This window comes from Podarcis gaigeae (genome assembly GCF_964106915.1).
Source record: "Podarcis gaigeae genome assembly, chromosome: 16".
In the NCBI taxonomy this organism is placed as follows: domain Eukaryota; kingdom Metazoa; phylum Chordata; class Lepidosauria; order Squamata; family Lacertidae; genus Podarcis; species Podarcis gaigeae.
The window spans coordinates 40,441,351-40,464,249 of NC_139693.1; the positions used below are offsets into that span (position 1 = coordinate 40,441,351).

At 43.2% G+C, this 22,899-nt stretch overlaps 1 protein-coding gene across 41 annotated transcripts in view; it reads right to left on the reverse strand.

Annotated features, from left to right (window-relative positions):
• Positions 1–6,340: 6,340 nt before the first annotated feature.
• CLIP1 (CAP-Gly domain containing linker protein 1) overlaps positions 6,341–22,899 on the reverse strand; it is a 103,854-nt gene continuing 87,295 nt past the window's right edge. For all 41 annotated transcript variants that reach the window (XM_083716763.1, XM_083716760.1, XM_083716784.1 and 38 more), the window contains 5 exons: positions 18,462–18,579; positions 16,877–17,027; positions 14,900–14,949; positions 9,342–9,466; positions 6,341–8,158 (listed from right to left, as the gene is read on the reverse strand). In XM_083716763.1, coding sequence (XP_083572889.1) covers positions 7,936–8,158; positions 9,342–9,466; positions 14,900–14,949; positions 16,877–17,027; positions 18,462–18,579 — 667 coding nt within the window. In that variant the 3' untranslated portion in view covers positions 6,341–7,935. The remainder of the gene's footprint in view (positions 8,159–9,341; positions 9,467–14,899; positions 14,950–16,876; positions 17,028–18,461; positions 18,580–22,899) is intronic.

The following is a 22,899-nucleotide window of genomic DNA, read 5'->3' on the forward strand; positions in this document are numbered from 1 at the left end:
ACTCAGGACCGCAACACCTGAAGGTTGGCAGCAAGAGAATGGGCCACAAGACTATTGTGGTTTTTGTTGAAAGGATTAATATATTTGGAAACAGAGAGATGGATGTACTGTTTTATTGCACGTTATTCAAGGGGACCCCTCTATGCCGACGAGAGAGGAGAGCAGGAGCTCCACATCCCACAAGGCGTCGCCATCAAATGCCTTGATAAGCTTTCAACCTGCTACTTTGTTACCCCCTACTGATCTGAATCAGCAGTCACCTGTTGACCAACAGCACCATTCTACCGTGGAGGAAGTCGATAAACTCAACACTCCCGTCTCTGACCTTATGTCCAATCAAAATATGGAAGTTGATGAAAACCAACATTTCAGTGATCACCTCCCAATAGTGACCACTTTGTCATTGTTCCGGTGCCAGAAGGACTATAAACACTCAGTCCTTCTGGAAACCTCAGCATCGACCAAAATAAGAGGGATCAAATGGTCGGAGGCTGTGGCCCAAAAATACCAGGAATTTTTTCATAGGGAAATCATTGCCTATCTACCTCAAATAACTACTGATTTACAAGACTTCAATTCGGTTTTGAAACTTTTTAACCTTCTTATAACAAACCTTACCACTTTTTTTACATCACCTCCTCAAAAGGCGAAAGTGGCGCATTTCAGTACTGGGGCCCCTTGGTTTAACACCTCTTGCAAACAAGCAAGATCCCTTCTTCATTCTATCTATAATGAATACAAAAACTCTAATGCCCAGGCTCTACCACCCTCCTATTTACAAGCCAAAAGAGCATACAAACAGACTTTAAAGCTGGCCAAACGCGAATGGTACCAAAAGCGTTGGCGAGCCTTGATTGCGGCCTCTAGATCCCGCAGACCACAGGAATTTTGGGCTCTGATAAACAAAAGAGGAAGGAAGTACCCACTGGCGATTATCCCTGCGCCCACATGGGAACAATTCTTGAGTAAATATTTCTCTTTGGCAGAGGAATCCAACTCATCCACGGAATTCCGAGCCGACCATCTACCTTTGTGGCCCTCTACCGACCCAGAGCTGATAATGGACTTGATACTAGATCTGAAAACGGGCAAAGCCCCTGGGCCGGATCTAGTCCCTGCTGAGGCTATTGTTGCGCAACCGAGGTGGTGGGCTGAAATTCTGGCCAAAGTCTTTGATGCAATTAATTCTACGGGGCTTATCCCTAGGTCATGGAAGGAGGCCGTGATCGTACCAGTCCATAAAAAGGGTCCCCCTGCTGACCCAGAGAACTACCGGAACATCAGCCTTTTGTCTATCATCGGGAAAATCTATGCAAAATTTTTGCTGTCTAAGCTGTCCCATTGGGCATACGACTCAAATTTGATTGGCCATGAGCAAGCGGGCTTTAGGAACAATTATTCGACCACGGACCATATGGTAATTATGTATCATCTTGCCAGAAAATATTCTGCCCCGAGTCGGGGGCGCCTATGTGTCGCTTTCATAGACTTAAAGGCCGCCTTCGACAGTATCCCAAGAAACTGTCTATGGAAGAAATTAGAGAGATGGGGCATAGATAGAAGGCTGTTATGGCTTATAACCCAATTACACCACGGGTCGTCGGCTAGAGTGAGACTCACACCGGCGGGAAACCTATCCAACGAGGTCCCAATAAATAGAGGAGTGCGCCAAGGCTGCATTTTGGCCCCACTCCTCTTCAACTTGTTTATTAGCGACATGAAGCTCTTTCTGAGTGAGTCTCAAGCCAACATTCATGCCCCCCGCCTAGCTGATTTTCGCTGCCCTCTGCTCCTATATGCTGACGATGCAGCGATCCTTTCCTACTCTAGAGTCGGTTTATGCAGAGCTCTAAAGATTTTTGCGGCTTATTGCAAACTCAACCATCTGACAATTAATCATGGAAAATCTAAAGTACTGGTCTTTACCAGGTCTCGGAAAACTTACAGCTGGAAGTTAGATGGAGTCCAATTAGAACAGGTTTTCAAATTTAAATACCTGGGAGTCTTTTTTCACTACAACCTAAGCTGGAAGCCACAGATACAGTATTTACTGAACAAAGGGAAAACAATACTTTACACTCTACTCCAATTTTTTGCGGTCGACGGAGCCTCCCACATCCCTTCTGCATTGAAGGTGTACCACGCAAAAGTGGTTTCCACCCTCTGTTATGCTGCCCCGCTCTGGGCCCCAGGGTCCAATTTAACATCGCTGTGGACATTGCAGAATCAGTTTCTCCGTCGCCTCCTGAAACTCCCCATGTGTGTGAGCAATGCAGCCATACATCTGGAGCTAAGGATTGCATCATTGGAGTCTGTCATCTGGAAGTGAGTCTTTGGCTACTGGCTGTCCAGCTGGCATAGGCTTCCCGACCATTACCTCTTTCAGTGCCTCTGGCGGGATGACTTTGTTAATCCGTGGGTAGGAAAAATCCATGCCAAACTTCTGAGCATCGGAATTTCCCCAGCGGACTCCTTAAAGATGAACCTACGCTCAGCCAAAAGCCTTATCGAGCAAAGATTAGCAGACATTGAAAATCAACACAACCTCTCCAGGGGTGGGGGTGTCTGCTCCCCCAGGTATCATGGAATAACCCCACCACTTGGCCTTCCATCATATATGTCATCTCTTTCATCTGTACCACACCGACTTGCATTTATTCGTGCAAGGTTCAATGTTTTTCCATCGAACCTGCTGAGCCACAGATTTTCCAAGGGTTTGGTGTCTCCGCTATGCGAGTGTGACGGGAAAACAGTTGAATCTCTTCCACATATAATGTTCAACTGTCCCTTACATAGCATAGCCAGGACTAAATTCCTGGGTCCTGCTTTACTGCGCTTGGTTGGCAGGCCTGTTGAGTCACATGCCGCACTGCTTTTGCAGGATGCAGATCCTTCTGTAACTCTGCAGGTGGCGAGATTCCTGAATGCGGTTATCTCACACACAAAAACCACCAAAAAACAACATCAACAACAAAAACTAATCAGACAGTTATGATGAGAGTGCATGACGGATCTCGTCTCCAGTTCTCCTTTTTCTGGATCTTTCCGGGCCCCAAGCTGTTATTTGTCACTGCTCAATGACCCACCCTTGCATCGTGGTGTTCCCCTTCTGTTGTTAGATGTATTGGTTTTTATGTTTCTGTACTTTTATGTTTGTACATATTTTATGGGCTAATAGCCGTAAATAAATAAATTTATAAATTTATAAGTGCACATTATTGCCCTACCATGCTCTGCTGTTCTAATGCTGTTGGGATGATGGACATGTTCACTGTGCAAAAGTGGTGCACAAATAAAGCTACAATCTATGTGCCTGTGTACACTTGCACAGGTAGGTGCATTGCCACCCAGGACCACCCCCCTGCCCATCTGCAGTTGAAACTCCTGGTATGGAACTGGCTGTGGAAGCAGCCAGATGTTAGACCCCAGAGGCCAGGAGTCTCTTCGTGGGCAGAACTTGTCAGGTCCAAGCAACCTTGCACACCTCCCGTCAGCAGAGGGTGAGCTGAGACTAACAGATGGGGGGATTACACTCCTGAAGCTGAGGCTCCAATACTTTGACCACCTCATGAGAAGAGGAGACTCCCTAGAAAAGATGCTGATGTTGGGAAAGATGGAGGGCACAAGGAGAAGGGGACGACAGAGGATGAGATGGTTGGACAATGTTCTCGAAACTGCAAACATGAATTTGACGAAACTGAGGGAGGCAGTGGAAGAGAGGAATGCCTGGTGTGCTCTGGTCCATGTGATCACAAAGAGTTGGACATGACTAAACAACTAAACAACAACACACTCTGTGGTCTCTCTTTGACACACACACAAGGCAGGCTTGAGAAACTAGCTCCCCATGTAAGGCATAGAATTCAAAGCCATATTTGTAAATATGAAGAAAAGTACAGAACCATTTTTTTTCTGCTTCCTAATGGGACGTATCTTTTATTTACTCTTTTAAGCAATGATAGTGATGTGTGAATGAGACAGAAGTGGTGGAGGAAGGATTGGTTAGATCCAGCTTCCAAGTTTTTAACTCTGCTATATAAACTATAAGCCAGTTTTATTTTTTAAAACCCAAGAGAACTTGCACAGATGTTGTCTCTTACAGCCTGTAGTGCTGGTGGCAGATGCAGAAGGCACTGGGGAAGCAAAAGTATTAGAAACCTCTCCCTTCAGCATGTCACAAAGTCTCCAGAGCTTGTGTTACTGAATATGTGTCTAAATGAGAACCAGGACTTGGTGGATAAACCACTAACTGGATTTCTTTTAGTGGCAGCACATACGAGTTATAGCCACATTGTGGAAGGACTTAAAGGTGTGAACTTGAATGCTGGGTAAAGAATGTGGTGTATGGCCCTCATGGAAAAGCTGACTCACAAAGTAAGACTGGCAGAGGAACGAAGCACAAATATAGCTTTGCCTGAGAGGGGTAGAACTTCATTTTGTTTACAAATTCTCCAGAAAACCGAAGACCAGTTTCAAAGGTTTAAACTAACTTGTGGATCACTTAATAAAGAAGATGTGTACCATTGCAAGTTGTGGTTTTAATATGAGAATTCACGTTTTAATAATGTATTTTGGGGGTATCTAGGGAAATTAAAAAAACATTTTCTTTGGAAGGATAAGAAAATTGCCATGCATACAACACAACATTTTTTTCCATGTGGCATGTACTGAAAAGTCATAGATGAAGACAGCACCAGTAGTAGGGAGAGTGAGTGCAGTTACCTGCTATTAAACAGATACAGAAGTATGATAAATTGTCTAAGGCAGTGCCAAGAAGATACACTGGTTTGGTATATCCATAAAATAAGGGCTGGGAACATTGGTGGGCTTGGATAGAATGCCCGAGTCATAAATGGTGTCAACATGTGCATTGTAGGGGAGGGGATGATATAGGCCTACTTTTGGGAAGTCATCAGGTATTGGAGCAGGCAAACATTTTCCCGATTCTAGGTTCAGATGTCTTATAAAGGGTTCACATCATGGTATTTCTTGCTCCTACTGGAACCTTAAGCGGCTAGCTTCCCACCTCTTATCAGTGCAATCTGATGCATGTCTACTCAGAAGGAAGTGCTACTGCATTAATGGGGCTCACTTCCAGGTAAGTGTGTATAGGACTGCAGTTTAAAACTCTCAAAGGTTTGTCTTAGAGCAGGGATAACTGACCTGGGACTATCTAGATTTTGCTGGGAGTTGGGAGTCCAACAACATCTAGAAGGCACCTGGCAATATACAATTTAATGATTGGATAAAACTATGGAATGAAAGTATTAAATTCACTGCATGTACTGCATTAAAGGAAAATGTTATGAAAATGATATATAGATGGTATATTACACCAGTAAAACTTGCAAAAATGTATAAAACATGTAAGAAGTGTTAGAAATGTAAAGAAAAAGATGGTACATTTTATCATATGTGGTGGGAATGTAAGAAAGTGAAAAGCTTCTGGGAGTTGATATATAATTAAATCAAAAAAATGTTGAAATATACATTTGTTAAGAAACCAGAGGCCTTTCTCTTAGGAATTGTCAGAAATAAAATAAATAGAAAGGATCATAAACTTTTCCAATATGCAGTAACAGTGGCAAGAACTGGCCCAGAAATGGAAACAAGAACAAATACCAATGTTGGAGGAGTGGAGAATGAAGCTGATGGACTATGCAGAACTTGATAAACTGACTGGGAAGATCAGATATCTATGAGATCAAAAGTTCATCGAGGACTGGGGAAAGTTAGTTGAGTATTGTATAAGTGATAATGAAATAACATTAGTGGCATTTAAAGAAGCTCTGTAACAACATAAGAAATATTGTAAAAAGGGAAAACAGAAATGGGGGGTAGGCATAAAGGCAATAGTAAAATTTGGAAATGTGTAATTAAAGAAGTTATAATTCAGATGATTGGCAGAGAGGCTGAAAGAAGTCAAAAAATGGAAAAAATAATAGAAGTTGTAATGTGGTGTGATTGTATGCTTTTTGATGGAAAATTAATAAAATATAATTATAAAAAAAGAAGGCACCTGGCTACCTACACCTGCCTGAGACACAAGTAAGAACACTTGCTTCTCACACCCAAATTTCCTCTTAGCAAACCTGATGAAAAACCATTGCACCCTAATAAGATGATAAAAAACTTGTTTAGCATTAAGTGATGACGACAAACAAAAAGAGCAGAACCTGTCACAGAGCCGACTTAACACTTTCTTGGGCATGGTCCCAGTTCAACCTGTGCACTGCAGAATTTTTATTTGTTTACTTACCCACTTATATGCCTAAATGGCTTGTAAGCAGTTTGGCATTCTGGGTTTTGTAATCTCAAAGAAAAAGAAAAACAACACAGGTGACAAGAGAATAACCGTTTTATTAAAGCTACAGTACACTCCGTTTAGTTTAATACTGATTTCCCTGCTTTTTTCCCTAACCCTTTTATACATTCATTACTCCAAATTTCCAACAATTACATTAAATTGTACTCATATGCCAAATACTGTCTGTAATCTGGAGGAAAAATACATCAGAGGTGTGCGCATATATATATATATATATATATACACACACACACACACACACACACAAAGTTATACAAGAGTTAAATTCCTCTAATGTACAGAGAGCAGGGAACATATAGCTTCTCTTTTTTACATTTGTTTTTGAGACATTCAAAAGAAGAGAGACCTAAACCAGCTTAAGTGGTGTCACCTTGACTTGGGTTCAGTGACCCACAGCATTAACTCCATCAGAAATTTTACATCCACTTCAATGCATGGCACGATTTCACCCATAACAGCACAAGCCTGTTGGTTTTACATTTTCTTCATTTCATATAAGGTTTTTTTTTTTGCTTCTTAGAAAATCCACAATTCTTAAATATTGAATTTTCTGTTATACATTCATCTGGAACTAAATTCAGACCAAGGGGGAAATAAATAAATTATTTGTTCATTTAAAAAGTCTTGATTTGTGAATGGGCTTTAATAAAAACCTTTTACAGGATACAAATTTGCTGATTTTTTTTCTTTTTTTTGCACACACACACAAAATAAACTCAGAAAAAATCTCCCAAGATTGAGGCTATCTAAAGTTATTAAATTAAGTGACTGTGCTGTGCACAAAGGTCCTCTGAGGAGTTCAGATGAAAAGAAGCACTAAAGACAACAAGAATTTTTCAAAATATAAACCTTTTTCTTAAATATATTTATATATGTACTTATTATGTACAACTCTACAGAAGCTGAAAGAACGTGGAAAGGGAGGTCCGTCCATGTGCGCAGCTTAGAGGCTTTGTTATAAAAAGTTTCTGCACAGTAGCTTGTTGGCTTACCTGCTTCATGATATTTTTCTAAACAAAATTTCACACCATTAAGAAATCTTGCTGAAATAAAGGCACTACTGATCTCTAGGTAGTGCACCAGAGCTCACATATTTTTTGAACAAGAGATAACTGAGCTGTTGAAAATAATAAAGAAGAGCTCATCTCTTAACTCATTCCAGTGTTGAAAACTTTACAAAATCTAAAAACATACAACTGCAGCTTTAAGAGCATAGTGCAAATATGAAAATTAACAGCATAATTTTAAGGTCTTTAAATAAGCTAAAACATAACTAGAGTGTTGCTGTTTCCCCCTTACAGCTAAACAACATGACATATGGGAAGTTCCTCTTTAAAGATAATGCAAACCCAGAAGTTGGAAAAGAAAATGGCAGCAATCTGCCTAGTAAATTATTTATTTCTATTTTCACTTAACTTAGGGCGGTATAAAGTTATTTTGCTATGGAAGACCAAAATATCTCTATGTCTGTTGGTTGTGAAGAGGTTGGTGAGGGCAAGGGTGGCTGTCCTTTTCTTTCCGGCGCCATCAGCCCCTCAATGGCTGGGGGTGGACATGGTCCGACTAATGCACAGAGCAAAGTTTCTTTTCCCTGGTCCTCTCCTGCATCAGAAGGTCTCGTCGTCATTGCAATTTGTAGCCCAGTGCCCAAACACTTCGCAGATTTCACAATAGGGGCGCTCTTCCTTTCGGCTGCCATGGTAAGTCGAATGTGGAGGTTCGTCTAACGCCTGTGCTTGAGTTGGACAATCTTCAGTGTCATGGAGATCAAAACAGTCACAAATGTCACAGAAAAGGCGAGGCTTCTTCTTGATTTGGTTTTCTTCCTCACTGCCAAGATCAAAATTTGATAAGTAAGACTAGAATTTCATTATGTTTTTACGGAGAACAGTGATTCTAAAGAGACAGGAAATCTATAGGAAATAATAAAACAACAACAACAACAACAACAACAATTTATTTATACCCCGCCCATCTGGCTGAGCTTCCCCAGCCACTCTGGGCGGCTCCCAATTGAGTGTTAAAAACAATACCGCATTAAATATTAAAAACTTCCCTCAACAGGGCTGCCTTCAGATCAAAACACTTCCTGTTTTTGTACTGATTTGGGAGGGTTTGGGCCAGCAGGCAAGATCATCTGCCTTTTGCAGAAGCTTTCCACACTTTAGCTTGGAAACCTACACAGAAATACATTACTGCTTGTTGTGAACTGCAGAGATTTCTCATATCTCAACGTATTTGCGGAGGGGGGGGGGAAATAGGGATACAAACAGTCTGAAATTCACACCAAGGTTTTAGACTAATTAAAAAGAGGATTGTCCCGTGTCCTTGACTAGTCTGGGAGTCATGCACAGGGTTAAAATCTTAACTTGTCTATATCCTTGACAATTGTGGGTCAAAGTTTCAGCGAGTCTCAGATGGGGTAGCTGTTAACTCACTTCCTGCCATCTGTATGTGGGAATCAAATTCACTGGGGTGGAGGAAGTCAAAGCTCTATCCACACTGGCACCATGAAAACAGTGGCTTAATCATGACACTCAGCTTAGTAAAGATGAACAGTAAATAAAGGTGCATGATGTGAATTAGTAGTGACATAGCCATAGCATTTAAAAATCCTTTCTGGGCACTCAGAGGTTCCTCAGAAGCTTACCAAGTGTTTGTCAATTAGAAGGTCAATACTGGTGAAATAACTCCCCAAAGATGGCCTGCCCACTATAACTGTGTGATGCACAGTTGCAGGAAGTCCCTGGGGGTGTCTGAGGTCATCTCTCAATTGACCTAGTGGCCATGGGGAGGTCTAAAATGTGAGCCCCATGAACGGAGTGTGCACTCTGCAGATGGCCCAGGATCCTCTGCAGTGCCGAGGTTCTTCAATAGGGTTACTTGCAAGTATACAGTTTGAAAACCACAGTAATACTTCAGGAATTTCTGGCTGGCATTTGATGAGGCCAGTTCAACAGCCTCAATTCTAAAATGCTACCAAGATTTCCAGCTGATATTGTAAGTAACCAACCTGTCATAATTAATAGCTTCTTCCTCATTGCCGTTGAGTGCTGCCTCAGACATCATTTCCACTTTCAATTTCAGTTCTTCATTTTTCCTTTGAAGATCCACGATCACTGAATTTAGAAAGTCAATCTGAAGGGTACATGGTGGAAGAAAGAAGAGACAGGATTATAAACTCAGAATATTTAAGCTGAAGGTTTTAAAAAATACAGCATGTGATGTAAGCAATGAATAGGGCAGAAATTGGGCACAGAAAGAAATTGTGCTGACTTAATTTATTCATAGAATGCTTGTAACTTTTATTTTTAAACATAGAACATTTTTAAGCATTAAACAAATATTAATAAATCTCATGGTATGTAGAGGAGTGAATTGTCAGAGCTGGAAAACCGTAATGCACAGGATAGCAATTCTCTTAGATAAACATGTTTTGCTCTGATGACCTGTTTCTAGTATCATGACAGATTCTGTTTCCATTTTCTCAACACTACGCATAATTTTATACTCCCCTATTATGCTCCCTCCCTTGTTTCTAAACCAAACGAATTTTTCCAGCCCCCTGGAACATTTTGGTTGTCTGCTTCTGGGTCTTTTCTAAGGAGACCTGTCAACTTATCCTGTGATAGCTAAGCTCACTTGGGAGTCTTTGGAGAGGGACTTGATCAAACCTTCCAGTACACACTCCATATGCTTAGAGAACCAGATGCCTCTGAGCAGGGATGAAGGCATCAGCCGGGGACACAGAGGCTCCATGGAGCCACCATGACAAGGAGCTGCTCCTGCTCTTCACAAATCTCTCTAGTCACCCAAGTCACTGACAACCACTGTGTCTTGCTTTAGTGACTTCCAGAAATTCTGCAGTGTGTGATGTAATTTCTTTTGTCTGTTCCGAATCTACTGCCAATTCATTTTATTGGGTTACCCCATATTCAAATCTTATGGACCATGGAGGATTCCTTGCCCCCCACACTATTTATTCACTCTTTCCACAACATACATAAACTTACAGACCTCTGTCACATCTTCTGTTAGTCACCTTGTCTTTAAACCGGGGGGAGCTAAACTTTTTTGGGCCATAAGCAGCATTGACCAACAATCCTGAGAGCTGAAGTGTAAAAGTGGATGTGGCCAATTTTAATTTTTGTATGACTGGTGAGCCACAAAAAAAACTTTTGGCATCAAAGAAACTATGGGAGCACTCAGCAAAATAGAAAAGAAAAATGTAAATGATTTTTCTTTTTTTAATTACTGGGATGCTTTGGGGGCAAAAAGAAAAGTGTTTCGTATCAGAGGACCTGTGGGAGCACCCAGAAAAAAACAGAAAAGTGTCTGTGTGTATGTGTGTGTGTGTGTACCTGGAGTCTTTGTGGGGCAGAACAAGGCTTTTGGCATCACAGCAGGGGAGCACTAAAAGCAGTCAAAACTTGGCTTTAAGAAGGTAATTTATATTTTTTTAAAAAAATGACTAATTTTTGTTTTGGAGCCAAAAATCTATTTGCTTAAATTAAAAGCCCCCAAAGCTGCAACCTTTTTGTGTCGGAGAATTCCTAATATTTTTTTTTAAACTGCCCCTTGTTTATTCCAATGGGTCTTCCCCCCACCATGATATCTCTTTGAATATATGACACCCCCAAGTACTGTCCTCTGGCAGATTTCCTTAACAGTTAACCCTGGTGGTTCAGTATCCAAAAGGCTGGCTCACAACACCCAGGGCATCCTTCTAGGACAGGTGTCAATTTATTCATGTAAAAGTTCCTAGAAGAGTGCAGGTTTCCTCCTTTACTTGGGTACCATCAAGGGGGTGGTCCAGGAGAACAAAACCCTAGATCTTCTGCATGGGTCCTGTCTCTCTGGGCTGTTTTGTATACATTTTACGCTGCTCTGCAGGACCACTGGGTGCACCTGCACTGGGTCTAGAAAATCCTGTGGGCACCCCATAGCTCAGGGTAAGCTCTGGAAGCCAGAGCTGGGGTTTACCCCCCACCCTGAAAGTGGCCCTAAATATGCATCTATCCATATCAATTAGCATATGCCATTTTTCTGCAACCTTGTGCCATGGGCCTGTGCCCTAAGCTTGAATAGCTAGCACCCCCTGTCTCTTTGCACTAAAGAGAGGACTATTCCTCTTACAGAAGGCAAAGCAGAGGAGAACTATGGGGCAGCCGCACAAGGGATAAGACAGTGAGAACTGCCCACAGCAAAAAGCTTGAAACTGACAAAGCTATTTAAAAAAGGAGAGAAAGTGGAAACAAACCATATGCTGATTGGAGAAAAACGTTCCCAGAGGCAGATGAAAGCAAGGGAAGGTGGGGGGAAGAAAAAGCAAGCAAGCATTAGTATGTTAATTATACTATAGTTATAATTAAGCCTATGTGAAGTGTATTACACTGAAGAAGCCCTGGCAGATACAATATCTAAGCTTGCCCTTCCAGCCTTTTACCCCAGTTTGGGTGATGAAGCTGCAGCCTGGATAAGGGGCTTTCCAGGGGTTTCAGGAGGGCCAGTGCAGGAGCCTCTCTTCCCAGCACAGTTGCTCTCTCTCTGCTCTGCAGAGCTGGGCTTCTCTAAAGGTTCAATTAACTTTCCACACCGAAGGGGACGAGTGTGCTCTTTGTCCCTGAGTCAGCAGGAGACCACTGTGTATCGGTTTATTTGTGTGTGTTTTCATTCTTCTTGCGTGGTGTGTCAGACCCTCAAAGTGTTCCTATTTTCCAGGGATGTCCCTGACTTAGAGAAGCTGCTCCGGTTTCTGATTTGATCCCGGAATGTCCCACTTTTCCTTCGGATGTCCCTATTTTCATTGGAGAAATGTTGGAGGGCAGGGAGATATGTGACCCCCCAAGCTGAAGGCAATCCTGTATAAGGGAGGTTTTTTTAATGTTTAATGTTTTATTATGTTTTTATATATATGGGAAGCTGCCCAGAGTGGCTGGGGCAACCCAGTAAGATGCATGGGGTAGAAATAGTAAGATTATATGGAATGGGATGTCCGTATTTTCATCAGAGAAATGTTGGAGGGTGTGTGTGAGCCCTGAGTCTGTGTGTGCATGTCGGCCTTTGTGGGGTGTGTGTGAGAGAGACAGTGGGATACAGTCACTCTTGCTGTATCCAAAAAAAGAAGCCTGTAAAATCTGCTGAGCTGGTAGCTATCAGTTCCTAATGAAACTCATCACTAGGCTGGGTGATATTAGGTTTTTAACGTTGCGGTGCGTCACCAGTCAAACATTGTGGTTTGGCGATATACCGCAATGCTGAAAAAAAGCTGCATTGGCCCCATCCCTTGAGGTGCTGGGTAAACTGCCACAGCTCTCACCACAGGAGCTGAGGCTCTTTCACCCCAGAGCCTTGCAGGTCGGGGCCAATGCAGCTGGCCTAAGTCCGCTGCTCAGCTTGTGGGGAGGCTCCCGCCTGACAGCCGAGTGAGCCAGACCACGCCCCAAGATGGAGGGAGCCCGGACAGGCTCCGCCAGCAGGGCTCCTTTGCCTTTGCTGGCAATGGGAAGGGGGCAGGCAAGCAACTTCCTTCTCTTTGGAGAAAGAGGCCGCTTGCTTGCCCCCCACCAGCTGAGGGAGCCCCAGTCCTTCTCCCGCTTGCGCACTAGCAGCTGGGGAGTGGGAGCAGTTAAGGAGTGCCCCTACCCCACCAGTGTATCGTGCGAGCTGGTGGTGGGTCTGGGGCTCCATAAAACTTCTTGGCTGAGGAGAGCCAGTGAGGAGAGGACAGCTGGCTCTCCTCAGCCAAGCAGTTTAACGACGCATACGGAGGAACAAGCTGCATTGGAGCCTCACCGATGCAGCTTGATTCTCCCTCTGCGCTGGTATGAGGGACCAACTATGATGTCGGTTTCACTCAGTGGTATATGGCTGGTGAAACCGCCGTGGCTCCTGAGTCCCACTGCCTCCAGCACCCGGTTACAGCTTGTTTCTCCTTTGCTGTGCTGGGTGCTGGAGGGGCTCAGGAGTAGCGGCAGTTTCACCAGCCATATACCACTGAGTGAAGTCACCATCGCAATCTGGCCCTCATACTGGTCCTGGGCAATACGTCAATATATTATCCAGGCTTACTCACTGCCTTTTACCCAAGACAGATGCTTGGTAGTCAGTCTGCTCTGATTTGAGGCAGCTCTCCAGAGCCTAAGCCAATGATGGGTGCAGGGACCTGGACCCCGGACCTTCTCCATGCGACAAAAGTGGTCTGTTGCTGAGCTGCAGCCCCTCCCCATTCCAGTATGGGTGGAAAGGATCCATCATAAAAGGAATCAGGGTGCAGTGATTTTGCATATTATGGGGCAGGATTAGAAACTGATATGGATATGTTCTACCCAGACACTGAGGTCCAGCGCTGAGGGCCTTCTGGTGATTCCCTCACTGCGAGAAGCCAAGTTACAGGGAACCAGGCAGAGGGCCCTCTCGGAAGTGGCACCCGCCCTGTGGAACGCCCTCCCATCAGGTGTCAAAAAGAACAACAAGACTTTTAGAAGACATCTGAAGGCAGCCGTGTTCAGGGAAGCTTTTAATGTTTGATGCATTACTGTATTTTAACATTTTGTTGGAAGCCGCCCAGCCAGATGGGCGGGGTATAAATAAATAAATATTATTATTATTATTATTTGGTTTTGGAGGCTATTTCTAATGTCTGATAATGCAATAGAAGGACACTGACAAACTGGAACGTGTCCAGAGGAGGGCAACCAAAATGGTCAAAGGCCTGGAAACGATGCCTTATGAGGAACGGCTAAGGGAGCTGGGCATGTTTAGCCTGGAGAAGAGGAGGTTAAGGGGTTATATGATAGCCATGTTCAAATATATAAAAGGATGTCACATAGAGGAGGGAGAAAGGTTGTTTTCTGCTGCTCCAGAGAAGCGGACACGGAGCAATGGATCCAAACTACAAGAAAGAAGATTCCACCTAAACATTAGGAAGAACTTCCTGACAGTAAGAGCTGTTTGACAGTGGAATTTGCTGCCAAGGAGTGTGGTGGAGTCTCCTCCTTTGGAGGTCTTTAAGCAGAGGCTTGACAACCATATGTCAGGAGTGCTCTGATGGTGTTTCCTGCTTGGCAGGGGGTTGGACTCGATGGCCCTTGTGGTCTCTTCCAACTATATGATTCTATGATTCTATAATAATTCTACTCAAATATTTTCTGATCTGAGAAATGACAAATCTCACTGCTGATGTTAGGCCCAGCTCTTAATCCTGAGACATAGATTAAGTCACTGGGCCCAGAGAAGGGTCGGAAGGGAAGAGACGTGGTTCCACTACCAGAAATTAAGTACGCCTGAGCAGCTCCTATATCCAGTCATACCTTATTCACCCCCCACCAGTGGCTCATCCTTCACTCAGCCAGACAGGCACCACCATCTCTGGGATGCTGCCCTACCGATCACTCTTTCACAGATTGCTTTTCTTTACGCAAATTAAGACATCATTTTTCCCCCCTCCCCATCAGAAACAAATGAGGTAGGAGTCATCCCATGTTAATCGTACGCGTAACCAACCCGTGAAATGCTGCTTTGCAGCCAACAGTCTATTTCTGCATGGGGCCAAGAGGGTATAAGAAATACCTGGCTTTCTTGGTTATTTTCATCCTGGAGGGCATCACTGGCTGTGTCATCTTAGAAAAGAAGAAGAAAAAAACATATGAAAATATTTCCAGCAAATAATCATTACTTATGTGCTGATACAACTGGAATTTAGGAGAGAACCAGGGGGGCGGGGAGAGAAATGGAGAGATATGAGAGAGGGAGAGAAAGAAAAGGAAATCTGGCCTCATATCTATACTCTGATTAAAACTTCCAGATTGGAGTAATGTAGTGAGCTGTACCTAAGACTGCCCCTGGAGGCTACACAAAATCTTCATGCCTGCTTTGAAACTGTAGTGTGGGTTACTAGTCTGGTTCTGAGCACATTTCAAGCTCCTCATTCTTACCTTTAAAGCTCAAAATGGCACGAAGGGACTAGGATACTTGGTTCTGCAAGAACCTGCCCATATATTAGGGCAATGTTTGAAAACCCTGCTCCAAATCTCTTGCCTTCGGAAGTGATGTCTGGGGTGACCAGGGAATACTCTGCCATCTTTATTGAACCATGTAAAGACTTTACAAGGTTTTATTTTAGATCTTTTTTAAACCTGGTGCTCCAGATGTTTTTATTTGATTCCTCAGCTATAAAATGCTGCATTCTGCGACTTATTTTTCAAAGTATTTTGAAATCATAATCAGATCTCAAAGTGATTAGCTTACTAGAGTGAGTTAACAATAAATAAAATACAATTTTTGTTATAAGTGAACTTGTTTGTTCAAGGAAAAGTAAAAGCAGCAATTTAAACCACACACAAATCCCATATTCCTTTTAACAAAGGAGCAAATGCAGCAAAGTTGGAGTGATTTTGCAAAAGGAACATGGTTGAACCAGAAAACAGTTCCGGCTGCAAGTGATACTCTTGATGCAAAACCCAAGTTGGTCTACAAGTTAGTACTGCAGAGCATATTACATGGTGGGTGGTGTGGTGGTGAAAGGTCTTAAACACAGACATGCAACAGGAGTGATGCATTGGATGGCAATATGAGGAAAAAACACTCCTCCCCAATTATCTGAAACCATATTATCCCATCTCTCTGTTAAATGAATTTACTAGGTGCATGGAGTCTCATGCTACTTAACAGTATGGTAATATCAGCATTAAACTGATAATCAAAGTCTCTTGACTATTGAAATGCCTTGCTTATTTCTGAGGGTGCTTTGATAAATGAATATGGGGACCATTATTTCAGGTTCCAGAGTTTCAAAGCCTGCAAGTTATAAATCTGAAACCAAATGCCTGCAAACCTATTGTTTGAAAATCCATGCATGAACAACTGAAGTAGCCCCACTTTTCTAAGGCAGGGAACTGACCAGCAGTATCATTATGCCAATGTACAGAGTAAGATGATTGTCACCACATGTGACAACCACACATTCTGAGCAGTTTATTCCGTGATTACATGCTCACTGTGGCAACCCTTGGGAGAATGGTAATCTGTGTTCGCTCTCCAGTTAGAACAGGAGATGGTCATGGTTGCAGAGTGGACATCTGGGAGGGACGGGAATTCAGGTCTATAAATTACACATCCACTCAAGCTGTTAAACTACTACCATGTGGTAACATTCTCACTGTTGAGTGCAATATTAGGTTCAAAGGGCCCCTGAAAAGCTACAACCCCAAAGGGCTTCTCCTACTTAGTTTCCAAAGATACAGAAACATATTTGAGTACTACAGAATATAAGACAGTTATTTAGGATTCTGTTGCTGCTGGAATCCAGTGATGGCCCTTTCACATCCCAAAGGTTATCAAGCGGTAACACCAACCCCCTACGTAATGTGGCATCTCACCCCTAACTGAACTAACAAGTCACTTAAGTGATGCAGGTTTTTACCACCACATGAAGGGACTTAACTCTGTCATCTGATGGGATCCGAGATGCCATATGCCCTGCAGCCAACTCACTTTCAGTGAGCTGCACAGTGAAGATACAGCCAGCAGACCAGAGCTGGTTTTTACCTGAGGAGCCACGTGGCTGTTTCTGGCTCTCTCTGAGCTTCTGCTCCAGGTTCTTTACTTTTAGTTCAAGTTTCAACTTATCAGACTCCAGAGACTGAACTACGGAATGCAAATTCCTCGCAGTGGCATTCTCTCCACGGAGCACGGTCACCTGCAAAAGTTAAACAAAGAGAGGATGCGGCGGCTCAGGGGAGGGAATCCTTTTCAGCCTGAGGGCCACATTCTTTGGTGGGGAACCTTTCAGGATCCATAAGCACTTTCTGCTACTTCCCTTTCCATGCCCACAAATTCCTCTGCGCTCCTTTTTTTCTTTTCTGGCTGTGCGCATAAATATTTACGGAATGCACCTGAACTGAGGAATATATACATACTTCTGATCCCTCAGATTTGAGCAAAATTTGAACACTGCACAAGGAAACTACGTAAAAAAAAAATTATACACCAGAAGTATTGAAAAGTGTGTGCTGAGAATTTACAATCGCTTTCATTTCTTTTTCAGCATTAGGGTGTTGTTGTTGTTTTTATTGTTAATAATAATTTATTATTTATACCCCGCCCATCTGGCTGAGTTTCCCCAGCCACTCTGGGCGGCTCCCAATCGAGTGTTAAAAAAACAATACAGCATTCATTTTTTTAAACTTCCCTAAACAGGGCTGTCTCCAGATGTCTTTTTAAAATAGGATAGCTGCTTATTTCCTTGACATCTGGTGGGAGGGCGTTCTACAGGGCAGGCGTCCTACCGAGAAGGCCCTCTGCCTGGTTCCCTGTAACCTCATTCTTGCAATGAGGGAACTGCCAGAAGGCCCTTGGCGCTGGATCTCAGTGTCCGGGCTGAACGATGGGGGTGGAGACCATCTTTCAGGTATAACGCTCCTTCAGGTGTTTCAGGAGCTTAGACTTTTATGAATATTCTTCTCTTCTGATCCCTCAGAATTGCACAAGAAAATTTAGAATTGCCTGACTGGGTGTTTCTGCACACATCTTGGGTAGGGCAACTCCCTGCCCTCCAGCTGCTGTGGGAGACACACGCTCTAGGGAGCATTTCCCACAGCAGTGTGGGGGGTGGGTGGGAACTGTGTGGAACCCAGTTCAGCAACTGATTGATTGATTGATTGATTGACTGTGGAAATGGATAAAAGCCCTCCAACCAAACAATGACTCTCATCAGTGCAGGTAAGATTTTTTTTTAATTTTCATTTTTATCATCTACAATATTGTTTTATGTATGTTATAGTACAGTACATTGATTATTGTTTTCATTTTATGGATAAATGGTCTCGTTAGATAGTAAAATTAATGTTAAATTGCTGATTTAGGGGTTGTTTTTAAAAGCCTAGAACGGATTAATCCATTTTGCATTAATTTCTATGGGAAAGCATGCCTTGGTTTAAGAACACTTTGGTTTAAGAACAGACTTCCGGAATGGATTAAGTTCGTAAACCAAGGTACCACTGTATTTGAAAGGTTTTTTTATATTGTATTTTTATATGTCTTATCCCATACCAGCCCACCTCATCACCCGAACTGAAGGGTATATTTTGCAAACCAGCTAAAAGTCAGCAGACGGTGTTTCTAAAAATAGTACCTCATTTCTGAGCTTTTCCAGTTCTTCATCTTTCTCTGTGATCAAGGCACTAGTAATACTGATGGATTTCTGCAAGGATGTTCTCTCTTCATCAATTTCTTTTTTTAAGTCAGATTCTCTAAAAGAGAGAGTCAAACGGTTTCATGAGTTAGGTGAAGACTTGCTCCATTAGTATTGCTTAAAAGGCCAAGTTGGGTGGAGGGAAAAGGTTGATTTTTTAAAACTATTATAGAAGTAGAAAAGGTTCTTATCAGAAGTTTCAGTTCTAGCTTTGCTTATTGAGATTTAATACTTGGCAAAATTATTTGGGATTTTACAGCAGTAGAAATAAAGTGAAAAGTTTTACCTATGTAGATTCATGCCAGAATCTGCATATCATTGCATCCATTTGAATTTAAAGAAAAATGTTAATAGGATTGGGAGATAGAAAACTGAAAAGGAGGGGGAAGGTTGCATAGAGTGAGCCTAATTTCAGACTTTTGTTACTTCTTGGAACCATTATTAACAAGCAACGGAAAGTGCATGCAAAGCTCAGGTACACAGCTGTCATGCAAAGCAGGGGTGAAGCTGGACTTATCAGCTGGTCCTCACTAATTTCTGTTAACATCCAAATTTCCAGAGAATGAACTTTTTGACCCAGAGTAACTGGGAGCGTATTAACAGAGGGTTGGTTGGTCTGTAACAAACTAAAACACAAATGTACAGTTCAAAGGGTTGTAAACTATTATTATTCAGCATATAAAAACACTAAACACCTCTATTTTTTGCTTGCATTGCAACAAGTGTCTTCCTAAGCAAACAGCATGATAGATGGCTATGGAAAAAACCCACCAAGGAGTTGGCTGAGGGGCCTTCAGAACACACTTGCCCAGCTGTGCGGCTGGAAGCTATTTACATTTGCCTGCATCTTAAAATTGGTTTTGTAGCATTTGGATGGTGGTGGTGGTGGTAATGTATACCTGAATGAGGCATTCAGGAAAGGCTTGGCAGCTGAGGCTTTTAAGACTTTCTTCTTAAACATTTGACATCCACTAGTTTTGATAAGAAACTTTTAAAGATGAAGAAGGCAGTCTGAAAATCCAGGCACAAGCACTTGACGTAGCCTAAGTTTACTAAGGGAGCTGCCACTAAACAGGGAACTGGTGGAGAAAACAAAGTTGCCTTCAGATTTGTTCAGTCACTTGAAGCACAAGAATTTAAATGCCTTGGCCTTCCAACATTTCTGCATCACTGACTCCACGCATGAATCACAGTGGGCCCTGCCCTTCGTAGCAGTTCTGACAGCCCCAGAAGGCCACAGGCCAGGACCATGACTTGGCGAAGAAGAGAGGAAGAGTCACTTTCTGTCTTTCCCCCGACAATTCAAGCTGACTCCGCAGGGCTCCTTCACTGACCTTCTCACCACCACAGCGAGCAGCTGCTGCTGCCAGGACTGGCCCTTCCAGAAGGCAGAGTGAGGCATTTGCTTGGGGGGGTGGCTTTAAATGTGTGCCCTGTGGTCTGCCCAGCGGCCCCTAAGCTAGCTTGCTGCTCTGCGGTTCCACCATGAATGCTGAAGTAAGAGCCAACTACCAGTCTAGTCAGGTTTTGTGCACAGAATGGGGAATGCACCACCTTTCCCTTTGCCTCAGGCAGCAAAATGGCTTGGGCTGCTCCTGGCTGCTGCTCTTCCTCCTGCTTCCTTTCTGCCACCTGCTTGCCTGCCCGGAAGAGGCCTAATCGGCTGACAGGCAGCGGCCTCTGCTCCTGCCACCTCTCATCCCCACGGCTGAGGGGGCCAGAGGAAGAGGCAGGTGAACTGCCAAGAAGGCTGCAATGGTGAAGAGCCAAGGGGGCTCGTGTTAATGGGTTCATACTGGGCCCTCAGCAGATGACCAACAATATCAACCCTTGAGGCAGGGCCCGGTTACTTTTCTGAACGTAGTCACAGAAAACAAGGCCTCTAAAAGGTGCACTGAAAATAACGGGATGCTACTGTGCAATTCCTACTTATTTAAATAGGGCCTGAATGGGAGAAACTACAAATTGGTTCAATCCCTTTACTGGGAGAGTAGGCCTGTTTTTTGTTCTTGTTTTGAAAGACAGCCAACAATTGCTATTGGAGGAAACTAAAATTGAGCAGAGGTAGCCAGAGAAAGAGAGAGCAAGAGAGTATCTCATGCACATCCAGATGGAGCAAAATGCAAACTGAAGAAAGGGATAATCAATAGCCCTAAACCAAAGGTTGTTAAGTGTCCATGGTATCTACAGTTAGTGAGAACCACGATAACCAGCGGGTGAAATACAGCACAGTCCTTGCAGGAGCCCAAGAAATATGGCAAAAACAAACAAACAAACAAACAACAGTGATAATACATCACAGAATTCTATTTGAAGTTATGCAGATGTTTAGTCTTAGTCATGGAAGCAGCAACTGGAGAATCTGGGATGTACAGACATGAAGGCACACACCACAGCTGGGTCAGGATTGTTGTTTTTTAAGACAGAGAAGGAATTGAACAGAATCAGGCCACAGCCCCGAACAGCTACCCAGAGTGTCTCTTCTAAATATCAGAAAGGCTGTCTTTTGTTCCAGAAAAGCTCCATGGCATTTAAGTCTGCCTTTGATTCTGCAGAATGCTTGTTGAGCACATGAGTGACAGTTCCTATATGTCAAGCATTGACCACTGCTCTGCTAAAACTAACAGCAGCATGCCTTGCATAATTACTGGGGTCGTCTGTGCATCACTGGCTATAACGCTGAACTGTGTGCATTCAAGGTATGTGCTTGAGTGTAAGTAAAAGTGTGTCCATATAGGTAAACTCTGCACGCACAAAAAGCAAGTTGTATTCACAATATTGGGCTAGTTTTGCATCATTTTTGCACTGGCTTACACAATTTGAGAAGAAAGGAAATGGCAGGAGGACACAGAGAAGAGCATAAGCTTCTCCTGACAACCATGGGGACTAGGAACATGATTGAAAAGCAGAAAAGAAGAGCCAGGATTATTAAGATGCCAGTCTTTGCACTAGACAGAAAACATTGTGTTTCAGGTGTGTGTGAGAAATGCACCTAATTTTGGAGGTGTTCACAGCTTATCATACAAACTGTTCTTCTGGCCAGTGACATTCCACACTTGCACATTTCACAAGCCCTTCTGCAAGTGGGAAAGCACATGACCAGTACACACACACACACACACACACACACACAAACACAAACACACACAAATTTATATTATTATTTATAATGCAACTACTTATGGAAGTGGCAAGTGCCATCCTAACTGAGGGTCTCTCTCTAATGTGAGAGACAAGGGCAAATATATGATTCACAGCTACAATGCATGCACACATCATCTAAAAAGCATGCTTTCTGCATCAGAGCATTTCTTTACTCATATGCAAATTTAAGCAATTAACTAGAACCCATATAATTAATTAGGTAAACTATTTCAAATCAGGTGACAGGCCTAATAGATACACATTTCAAATGCCCTTTCTTCTCAGACACCTCTCACATTTGTTCTCTTCCACCATGACTTTGAAAAATGCCTCTTGCATACACCTCCAGACACTTCAACTGGATCTGCCAGCACAGAACCCCCATGATACATAACAGAGGCCTAGAACCATTGGGCTCTTAAAGGTAAAGGTAAAGGGACCCCTGACCGTTAGGTCCAGTCGTGACCGACTCTGGGGCTGCGGCGCTCATCTCACTTTATTGGCCGAGGGAGCCGGCGTACAGCTTCTGGGTCATGTGGCCAGCAGGACTAAGCCGCTTCTGGCAAACCAGAGCAGTGCACGGAAATGCCATTTACCTTCCCGCTGGAGCGGTACCTATTTATCTACTTGCACTCTGACGTGCTTTCGAACTGCTAGGTTGGCAGGAGGAGGGACCGAGCAACGGGAGCTCACCCCATCGCGGGGATTTGAACCGCCGACCTTCTGATTGGCAAGTCCTAGGCTCTGTGGTTTAACCCACAGCGCCACCCGCGTCCCATCTTAGCATCAGGCAAAATGAGACAGTCCACCCTCGGGCGCAGTAAGGTAAGGCACAGCAAATAATCATTTTATTATGTTTTTACTAACATAAGGGGAAATAGTTTTTTGGAAATTCTGCCTTGGCACCAAAATGCTTGGAAAACCTCTGCCAATATTTATCCTTGGGTTAAAAAAATGTGGCCATTCTATGGTTAAATTGGAAGATGTGCTTTGAATGACAAACTATATATATTTCTATGTAGTTGTGTGTATGTTTATGTATGTATACACCCACACACCCACACCCAGCAATTTGAAAGCTCAGTCATGCTGAGAAACCTCATCCGTTTTCTTGTAGGATGGGAGCACAGTTATTATCAACTTGAAAAGTATAGTTTCATGGCTCAAAAGACCCATTTAACAACAGTTTCCAATTGGGTTATTAGGGCAGGGCTCATGACCATTTTGTACGGTA